This window comes from Gekko japonicus, unplaced genomic scaffold (assembly GCF_001447785.1).
Source record: "Gekko japonicus isolate JY-2015 unplaced genomic scaffold, Gekko_japonicus_V1.1 scaffold1591, whole genome shotgun sequence".
Classification (NCBI taxonomy): Eukaryota; Metazoa; Chordata; class Lepidosauria; order Squamata; family Gekkonidae; genus Gekko; species Gekko japonicus.
The window spans coordinates 233,646-244,919 of record NW_015163651.1 but is presented as its reverse complement, the minus strand read 5'-3'; the positions used below and the strand labels follow the sequence as shown (position 1 = coordinate 244,919).

At 45.0% G+C, this 11,274-nt stretch overlaps 1 protein-coding gene across 1 annotated transcript in view; it reads right to left on the bottom strand.

The window, feature by feature from the left end:
- Positions 1-10,622, bottom strand: part of DENND3 (DENN/MADD domain containing 3) — a 67,850-nt gene extending 57,228 nt beyond the window's left edge. Inside the window, exon 1 of the mRNA XM_015407679.1 lies at positions 10,503-10,622. Within this exon, the coding sequence (XP_015263165.1) occupies positions 10,503-10,586 (84 nt within the window). The 5' untranslated portion in view covers positions 10,587-10,622. The remainder of the gene's footprint in view (positions 1-10,502) is intronic.
- Positions 10,623-11,274: the final 652 nt, after the last annotated feature.

The window sequence follows — 11,274 nt, the reverse complement described above, 5'->3', positions numbered from 1 at the left end:
CCTCCACATTCCAGATCCATGACAGGGCTACCTGACTGTCAGTTATATTTACAAGTTCCTTTTTTCAGTAACATTTCAAAATAACCAGAAACATATCTTGTTCTTTATTAAATAAATCAAGTTTTATGTAAGCTTATCCCAGCAATCAGTACAGTTCTTCCTCAGGGCCACATAGTCCTCTGAAGTGCCCAGACCCTAGGTCATACTACCAGCAGAGAGAGAGAGATTGGGAATTTTTAATTCCTGGTGGCAGCAGAAATCTACCAAGTTTAGGTACACAAAGCGTGTTTAAAAGTAAAACCGTCTCCCTTATAAGCAAGCACGTCACACGCAGCTTTAGAGGCGAACAGGTAGGATGCGTGGTTAAATGCACGCACACTCTCTCTGCCATTCCCGCTTGCCTGGCCATAAGTGAACTGACTCTGCCTCATTATTATGTTGTTCCAGTCCTGCTCTTTATAAGACTGCCAGGCAGACAAAAGGTTCCAACTGGCAGCTCTGAATAAAAGCTTGCCAGCACAGCCATGCTATTAATTCACAAACAGAACAGCGAGGCATAGTTTCATCAGACAGCTTGACACCGTCTTACAGACCTATAAAATGCCAGTGGTGAGGTTTACGAACCCGTTTCAAAGTTTACAAAAGGCATCTTTTTATCTCAGACATGGTTTGTTTGGGGGGATTTTTGGTCTGCCACAAGCATCACCCCTCTCCTTCAAAACTTCTCCTGATCCTGGAAGTCTGGCATTCAAAGGACAATTGACACGTTACACTGTTCAGATGTACATCTACAAAAGTGACATGTGGATGAAGGACATAAGCTTATGAAAACAAACGGGCATCATCAAAGTCCCAGGGCTCGCTTCAGCTCCAGTGTTCTTTCTGTTCTTTTGCCATCAAGTTGCAGCTGACTTATGGCAAGGCAACCCTGTAGGGTTTTCAAGGCGACAGGCGTTCAGAGGTAGTTTGCCACTGCTTGCCTCTGCGTAGCATCCCTGGACTTCTTGGCGGTCTCCAATCCAACTACTAACCAAGGCTGATCCTGCTTAGCTTTTGAGATCCAAAGAGATCGGGTCAACCTGAGTGTATTCTTAGTCACAAACCCAAAGAGAGCTAGTGAGGTGTAGTGGTTTGAGCTTTAAGCTAAGACCTGGGAGATAACAGGTTAAAATCCCCCACTCAGTCATGAAGTAAAACGTGTGGCTTTGAGCCAGTCACCTTCTCTCAACCTAACTTACCTCACAAGGTTGTCTGCGAGGTTCAAATGGAAAAGAAGAGAAATATGTACACACACACACATGGATTCCACAGAGGACCAGTTGGATAAAAACAAAACTCACATAGGGAGATTTTCTGCTATGCCAGTGTTAGGGAAATGAGACTACATGGAGTAAAGAGATAGGGGAAAAAGTGAGACAAGTAGGTGGCATCAACCGTTCAGGTAAAATTCCCAAATGATCCCTCCAAAGAGCATGAATTGGCACACACAAAAAAATTCTTAGCTGCACATACACAGATTTCTTTTGCACAGAGCTTTTTCCTGCCTTCCCTCTCCAACTGCAGTGATTTTTGTAATTTAAAAAATAATATTTATTTTTGTTTTGACCTGATGTGGTTCCCAGGGGTATTTACTTTTGTTGTTGTTCAGACACACAGTTGAGTCCAACTCTTCGCAACCCCATGGACCACATCACGCCAGGCCGTCCTGTCTTCCACTGTCCTCTGGAGTTTGCTTAATTCATGTTCGTTGCATTGATAACACTGTCTAACCATCTCATCCTTTGCCGTCCCCTTCTTCTTTTTCCTTCAGTCTTTCCCAGCATCAGGGTCTTCTCCAGTGAGTGCTCCCTCCTCATTTGGTGGCCAAAGTATTTGAGCTTCAACTTCAGTATCTGGCCTTCCAGGGAACATTCAGGGTTGATTTCTTTCAGGATTGACTGATTCGATCTCCCTGCAGTCCAAGGGACTCTCAAGAGTCTTCTCCAGCACCATAATTCGAAAGCGTCTATTCTTCAGCACTTGGCCTTCCTTATGGTCCAACTCTCACAGCCATACAATACTACTGGAAATACCATCGCTTTGACCATACGGACTTCTGTTGGCCGGGTGATGTCTCTGCTTTTTATTATGCTGCCTAGGTTTGCCATCGCTTTCCTCCCAAGGAGCAGACGCCTTTTAATTGCATGGCTCCAGTCACCGTCTGCACCCTCTTTTGTGCTCTCCTCTTTTGCCCTGAGCAAGAGGCTCTTTAGGTCCTCTTCACTTTCTGCCATTACAGTGGTATCGTCTGCAGATCTGAGGTTGTTGATGTTTTCCCCGGCAATCTTAATTCCAGTTTGTGATTCACCAAGGCCGGCATTTTGCATTTCATCAGAACAAAAGCAACACCCCTTCACCCGTTACTCTGGCTCGAAGAGGAAACTGGAAGGTGGCCGCAAGCGCTGCAGATCTGAGGTTGTTGATGTTTTTCCCGGCATTCCAGTTTGTGATTCACCAAGGTTGGCATTTGGCATTTCATCAGAGCAAAAGCAACAACACCCCTTCACCCATTACTCTGGCGCGAAGAGGAAACTGGAAGGTGGCTGCAAGCTATATTTGGCCTCCATCCAATCTGGGAGGGAAGCAGAGCTAGGTTATGCTTTCAAAATGACAGAGAGAGTACCCCTTCAAGCCCTCTTCAAGGCTTCTGCACCAACGCAACCAAATGGAAGGAGATAGCAACAGCAGTGAGCAATGTGAAGTGTGCAGTGGCCATACACCCCACGGGGCAACTTTCCATGCCCACATGCAGAATGCACCACATATGCGTTCTAAATGTGCTTTTCAGGAATGACCTTCTGCAGTCATAGCAGAAAGCACCATCTCAATATGCTGCAATGGTAAAAAGACAAACAGGCATATTAAGCTTTGGGAATTAATGGGAAATGGATGAAACCTAGTATAGGTACCAGAAAGCCAATATAAAATCTACAACACTTCTGTATCTAAAATATCGTGTGCTGTTCCGGTTGCTCTATCTGAAACAGAACATGAAAAGTTGAATCTCCTCCCATCTATTCTTACACGATAGCTACACAGTTAGATAGTACATATAAAGAACTGCATATAAATCCACATCCTGCATTTATAGGAACACATGTTCAGAATCTTTCTGGCTCTGAGCACGCTACATCCATTCCCTTGTACCAACAAATCGCAGCCATGTTTCTATACTGGCACACAATATGCAGGAACTTTATACGTTGTGGGACTAAAATAAAATTAACTCCTACACTCAGAATTCCTCACCTGGGATTACTGTACGTGGGAAGTGTTTTAGCAATACTCTATTCCATTTATGAGTAAGAGAGGAAGTTATTCCAGCAGCTTAACAATTAGCACTACGGAATGCTAAAGATTATTTGGTCACTGCACAACTCATTATTTCTTTTTTAAGAAACAGAAAGCTGACAGGGGACAGAAAGAGCGAACACACTTGTATTCTCAAGGAATAGTTCATGGAATTGCCAGACATGTGTCCCCAAACTTGCTTTTACAGGACAAGCATATATATCAAAAATCCTCAGAGATAATGAACATCGATCAGACTTTTTTCTTACTATGGAAATCCAACGGCAAAATCTTTTCTGGCTCTGTATAGGATAAAAGTGTGTGTTTAGAGACCCTCTTTCAGCCAATTACCTGCTGACCTGATGTAAAGTAATAAACCCAACACTGTGCCTTTGAAACGGGGAAATATTTACTAAGCAAGAGGACCAATATACATGAGGGGGGGAAACTTAAATAGTCCTAAAATTATGTAACATCACTTAGGACTGTTGCGATGGAACAACTAAATCAGAGTACAAAGTTTTAAAGAGTTTGCTTGGTTTATTCCCCTGCTTTCCTCTTCACGTACAACCTCTTACCAGAAGCCTGTCCCAGTACAGAGAAGATGCTAGGCATTCTGAAAGGAGTTTCTATTAGTGCATTGTTTATCCAGTGATGGCAGTTCACTTTTCAACTGCATAATATTCCACATGTATTTCCTTTTGCTAAGAAAAATTCAAACAGATCCAACATCTATTCTGTTCAGATGCATCTGACAGACTCCACGAAAGCGTACACTGGTACAATCATAAGTACACACCAAAACGCCTATTAAATTGCCTGTCCAAAGTTCATCTGTGTTTACATAGGAGCACCTGTCTCTTCAATTGCACACACCAGCTGTCCTGACATACCAGAGCCCCTCTGACTTTCCCAGACAATAGCTGATTGCTTCCTGGTACCAGGAAGCATCATGTTCCTTGACCATAAAAGTCCAGTAAAATAATATTCTCTCTTTGTTCTGGGACACCAACTAATTCATACAGCACAATATCTCACAAAACAGGTTTTCACAATTCTGTAGAACAAAGTTTTGAGTCCAGTGGCACCTCTGAGACCAACAAAGTTTTATTCTGGGTATAAGCTACCGTGTACACGCATATGCCTGCACATGACGGCTTATATATCCAGAATGAAGCTTTGTTGGTCTCAAAGGTGCCATTGGATTCAAACTTTGTTCTGCCGCTTCAGACCAACATGGCTACCCAACCGAATCGATTTACAATTCTGTGTTTTTAAAGAACTGTTTCAGTTAATCTGTAGCTGTTTTTAACAGGAAAACGACACACGTGGGGGGGTGGCGGAGAAGTGAAATCCGTTTTACAGACTAGTTCAGATTTTATTGCCGCTACCCTTAGAACTTGTAATACCCTGAAGTCTAATCTTCTGCACTGATTTCAATGGGCTTAGACCAGCATAATTCTGTGTATGATATCACTGTTTTTCTTGCTTCCCTCAGTTTGTCTTTGTTTATTTTATGTAAAGCATGACTAGCATTAAAGATGTGTCCAAAGAGAGGGCATTTTAGCTGCACTATCCCATGACATGCCTTTCCATACATTGTAAATAATGATGCCTTAGTGCTATTAGTATTAAAATAACCCAAGAAATTTCACGGGGAGGAGGGGTAAGAACACATACATTTTAAAAAGCATAATGAAAAGTAAGATTAACTTTAACTGTTATCTCTGTGGGGATTTTCCTGTCTTTGTGGCCAGTGACTTTACTGGAAACTGTTACAGGGATTATGATTCACTCCTCGTTTGCGTCTAAACATTACAGTAAACTGTGAATAATCTTTACAGATCTACCAACACAAATGATATAGACCACAAGGTAACTTCAAAGACAGGCTCCCAGAGTCCACTAAATATATATCCCTGCCTTGGGCTGGGTAAGATCATCAGTCTATTTAGCTCAGAGCTTCCTACTCCAACCACCTGCAGTTCTCCAAAGTCTCAGACTTCTAACAGGAGGTTCCAGTGCATATTTGCAACCACCAAGCCGTGGTCCGACAAACTTCTGTGCCCTTGTTTTTAAGTCAACAATCAATCAGAAGTTCCATACTTCACAGAAACATCTTATCCCGCACGAAACTAAAGCAAGCGAAAAGAGGCTTCGTGGAAATAACAAGATCAGGGGAAAAATCAGTTTAATTAAAAGGGCTAGAAGATAAAAACATCCCACTAACTAAAATTTTTGGATAAGGTGCAGAGATTTTTATTTATTTATTTATTTATTTTGTATTTGTATCCCACCCATCCCGGGAGCGGGCTCAGGGCGGGTCCCATCATCTCAAATAATACAATAAGGTTTAAAACACAATAAAACATTACATTACAATCGTTTAAAATCAGTAGTTAGAGCTGCTGGTGCAGATTCTGACCCATTAATACGGATTGTTATGGCTGGTTGCCGGCAGATGGGTGGCCAGTAGGCAGGAGACAGCAACCTCGGGGAGGCCATCTGTGGACGCCCGCTGCCTCAACGGCTCTGTCTTGCAGGCCCCGCGGAACTGAGTAAGATCCCACAGGGCCCTGATCTCCATGGGGAGCCTGTTCCACCAGGTGGGGGCCAGGGCAGAAAAGGCCCTGGCCCTGGCAGAGGCTAAACAGACGTCTTTTGGGCCAGGGACCACCAGGAGATGTTGATTTTGTGAAGGCACAAGATTTTGTGCCCAAGAATTCCTCAGAGACTAGCACCTCAGTTCAAAACACAATTGATTTCCATGAACTGAATATACAAAAAAGGGGGGGCTTCCATTCCTGAAGAGCATTAGAACACAAACATACTTCTGCATAGTGATCAGGTAATGCCAATTTCAGGCATTACAGCAAACCGGGTACATTAATGATTCGACCTAACATAAGCATTTTATGCCCTGACCTGATGGCTCAAACTAGACCGATTTCATCAGATCTCAGAAGCCAGGCGGTGTCAGCCCTCGTTAGTACTTGGATGGGGGACAACAATGGAAGTCCAGAGGCCGGCAATGGCAAGCCACCTCTGAAGCCAACAGTGGGAGGGCTTCTGGTGTCCTGGCCCCACTGCTGGACCTCCTGATGGCACCTGGTATTTTTGGCCACTGCGTGACAGAGTGTTGGACTAGATGGGCCATTGGCCTGATCCAACATTGGCTTCTCTTATGTTCTTAACGTCTCTTAACTTGAAAACCCTACAGGGTTGCCAAGATGGCTGTGATTTGACAGCATTTTCCACCACTGCCAAGGATTTTATGGAATTATCTGAATTCCAAGAAAATACTTTTGCATTCTTTTCAAGGTGCATCCAATTTATTCTGTCTATAAGGACTCACTGGAAGATCCCCTCCTGTCCATTTTTATCACAATGCATAAGTTTCTGTCAGAGCTCTCTAGGCCCCGCCTACCTCACAGGGTGTCTGTTGTGGGGAGGGGAGGGGAAAGGAGTTTGTAAGCCACTCTGAGACTCCTTTGGGTAGTGAAGGGCAGGGTATAAATCCAATCTCTTCTTCTTCTTCTTCTAATACAAGAGGCCCACAATGCCATCTTTTACTAGGCTAAGTCCTATTGGTACAGGGCATGTGTCCCCAACCTATGGGCACCTTTGGAATTCTAAAGGTTGAATGCAGCAAGCAAAAAATAAAACAAAAAATATTTATTACACAGTGTACCAATAAGCAATTAAAGACAACATGGTTTTAGGTCACTGAAGAAGGCCCTCGGGGCCAAAATTTGTCTGATCTAGTGGCTTTTTATGCAATAGTCACTTGTGTGATTTATGATCAGTAGACGTGCAAGTCCAGTAGGCTGTTGTATATAACACTTTTATTTTATATGTATGTATTATGTTTTAATTGCTTACTGAGACACAGTGTAATGAATATTTGGTTTTATTTTTTGTTTGCGACACTCAGCCTTTTGAGTACCCAGCTTCTTGTTCAGGTTGGGTTCCTTTCCCTTTGCTTTTCATTCCACCTTTGGAATTCTGACAAAGAGTGGTGGGCACAACCACAAAATGGCCACCACAAGGAGGTGGAGCCACACACACACAAACACACACACAGGAAGCCCAACGGCAAGGGACATGAGGAGTAATTTTAAAAAATTCAATGGCAAGAGAGAATGAAATCAAACCTGTAGTGGCGGCTTCTGCCAAAACAATGTTATTTTAATCTGCACAGCCAATCAGCTCTCCAATGGCCAGTCGGAAGCCCTGCGGGGCAGGAGGCCACACTTTGCCCCACCCTTTTTCTAAAAACACTTGGCAGACCCCAGGGAAGGTGTGTATGAGTGCCATGGCACTCACGGGTGCCACGCTGGAGACCCGTGGTGTTAGAGAGGCAGCCTTTTTACGCTCATTTCAAAGTTAAACGGCTCACGGTTTTACACTGTCATGACCCGCTTTGACCAGCTTTGACTCGGGGTCCTCAGGGGAGGAGCCAGAGGAGACAAGATTGGTGGCTTAAGGAGGACCAGAGGGGCCGCAAAGGGACAAGCGGCGGTGGCCACCCTGCCAGAGTCTACAAGGGAATGCTCACCACTAGCCCCTAAGGTAGCTGCCAGGCCCTCTGCAAGGCAAAGCTCAAACCCAGGCCCACAGCCCCCCAGGACTTTCTCCCAATCCACAGAAACAGCATCAGCAGAAGGCCCAGGCCAGCGCAGCACAGAGGCAAAGTGCTAAACAACCCTACTGTAGAACTAGAGTAGTGCACTGTGGGTGGTATTTCCTTGCAGGATCCTGGCTAGACTACAGCATTGCCCCAGGAACTCCAGCACCTTTGGGCAGGGAAGCTGGGGCCAATTACGTCCCAGCCTATTTAGGCAGAGACTTGGGAAGACAGCCTTGCTGGGTCAACCAGTTCATAAGGGCACAATCTTGGGGTGCTAGATACAGCTCCAGACCCTGACAAGTGATCATCTGCAAGGTCAGTTCTGGCTCTCAAGGAGACTGGCAGACCATGAAGCCTGAGGCCAGAATATATGTCAGCAGAAAACTGGTCTGAAAAGAGGTAACTTTGTGCCTAACCTGTTAGTATAAAATAGGACTATCAGAGTCCCGGAGCCTCATCTGATGCACTGGTGTTCCCAAAATGGCTTGCACCCACCTCAGCACACACTGGACACAAGTTATGGAGCCATCTGGGCTAGGGGGCCAACAGATCAGTAGAGCAAAGGGGCTGACAGTATGACCCACTATTTATTTAGCGAGGGTATAGGAAGGTTGTCAAGTTATCTGCAGTTCCCACTCACATCACATCACTGCTTAAAGTCATTTGGTCACATGCCAATGCATAACCCGCCTAAAATCCTCTCGAGTGTCATGTAGAGTTGACAACTTGTCAGCACCACAGCCAACAGGGAACAAATGAATGGTGGTGGATGTCAGTGGATGGAAAAGCAGATTTGGGTAACAGGATGTTGATGTAGCTGCTTTCTGGCACAAAGGAGGATTTCTGGAGGGCTTGTAGGGCATATAGGGAAGGGGCTTGACAAAGGCCCTTCAGGGTTTTCAGGTCTAGGGTTTTCTTCTACTGCCTAGTCCTTTTAACAGGAGATGGCCAGGAACTGGAACCTGGGACCTTCCGTATGCAAGACATGTATCTGAAGAAGTCTAAATGCACATGAAGGCTTATACCCAGAATTAAACTTTGTTGATCTTAAAGGTGCTACTGGACTCAAACTTTGTTCTAATCTAGAGGTTCTACCAGTAAATCATGACCCCTCAAAGATCAACACGGCAACTAATGTCTCATTGCCAATTTTGCAATATGGAAAAAACAATAATAATCATCTTTCCCCAAAGCAAACAAAGTAGTCATAGCTACATGTAAGAGCTGAACAGCTACAGAAACAAGTTCAGAAGAATGAGCTTAATCCTGTTCTCCTATTATACCAAACTAGCCCTTATTTTAAAATAATAATAATGTTGTGGGGCAGACAGGTGAGAACAACTTACTGGGCAAAAGGAAATCGCTAAAATTAAAGTTTCCAGGGACTCGGTGACTAAGAGAGATTACTGCACATGAAAGAGGTGTCACACATCGGCCACCCATTTCACAACTTTTCACCCGGCAGATTTTTGTTGCAAAGTGTTTTGTGCAAGAACAATTCGCTCACTTTGCAAAACGCAGGACACTTTAAACAACATTTAAAACACTGTGTACAGTTTCCTGGTTTTCAAGCCTGAACTCTCAAGAGGAGGAAGTTAACACATCAGGGAGCCGGGCATGGTAATTCCATGCACCTTTAAATCATTACGTATTTACAAGTCGGTGGGAAGCAAGTTTTCATTTTCCGCCTCAGGCTAGACATACCGGTTTGTCAATGCATTCAGAACATTTTAGCAACCTGGCCAGTTGGAGCAGGAAAACGTGGTTGAATTTCTTTAAACAGAGTCTAGACACGAAAGGGGGAAATGGCAAAACTTATTCTGCTTTCCTTCCCCCCCCCCCCATCAACCACTGCAACAAAACTGGAACGGCTGGCACTACAGGGTCTTGTGGCACCGTAAAAGACGAACAGCATTTATTGTGACATAAGCTTTCGCAAGGCAAAGCCCAACACCAAGTACACTTGGGCTCTGTCACCTGAAACTTGAGTCACAATGATAAATTCATCGGTCATTAAGATCCCGCAAGACTCTACAGTGACTCTGACCGTGACACAGCTAGTCCTGCGGTACAGAACACCAAACACGTCTGTTCCTGCCCACGTGGTGGAAAGTGCCGTTAAGTCAAAGCCAACTTATGGCAACCCCTCATGGAGTTTTCAAGGAAAGAGTCATTCAGAGGGGGTTTGCCGTTGCTTGGCTCGGAATACCAACCCTGGACCTCCTTCGTGGTCTCCCGTGCCCCCCTTAGCTGTGTGAGTGAGCAGCTGCTTATTAACACAGGAAGCTCCGCTAAGCAGTAACCTGGAGCCACACGGAGTCTTGCACTGCAATGCCCGTTTTCAGATTACAGCCATTATATTCTGTGGACTGCTCCACTCAGTAGAGGGGGGAAATTAGAGGAAACAACTGGTGGTCTCCCATCCAAATACTAGCCAGGACTGACCCTGCTTAGCTTCCTTGATCTGACGAGATCGGGCGAGCCCCAGCCATCGCCAGGCAGAAACCTAAGCATCGCTATCCCCCCCCCCTTTATTTTTTACCTGGCAGACTTCTTTCACCTTGTCCCGGGAGACTCCAACCAGCACGCAGATTTCCAGTACAGCAGAAGGCAGCAGGTTCTCCATGGTAAGGGCACAGAAGCAGCAGGAAGCAGGGGAGCACAGGAGGGACCCCGATGCTGTCTCCCCCAGTCCAAAAACCTACCCAGGGGAGCAGAGTTCAGTCCCAGACGTAAAGGAGATGAAGCCTGCTGCCGTCAAGACCTCACCTAGAAGGGAAGAAAAGAAAGGAGAATGCCCTCCGGTCATATCCCAGAAGGGAGGAGCAGCTGAAGTGACAATGTGGGGCACCCCCCTAAACAGGAAGACGGGACTTTTCCCACTCTGGGGGAGGGAGAGTAAAGCAAGGGGAGGGAAGGAAAAAGAGGCCTTTTGGAAGAAGAAAGAAGGAAGAAAAAGAAGAAGAGGAGGAGATACTTTAAAGTATTAATACATTATTATTGTAATAATGTATTAATACTACTAATAACGGTGTTGATAATAATAAAGAACACACACACACACACCGCCAACCACAGTTCTGTCTTCAGCACCCCAAATGGGAAAACTTCGACCCTAAATTCTTCCCCTCTTCCAAATTAAGGAACAATTAGGAACTGGGGGAGGGGTTTGCTTTCCTTTTACCTTTCCTCTCACCCCAAAGTAAAGGCCAGGCTAAACCCCCCATTTATTTTACAGTCTCTTTCCTCAGGATCTCCCCCCCCCAAAAAAAAAAGTGGGGGGGGGAAGTAAGAGAAACAGAGCCTCCCCCCCC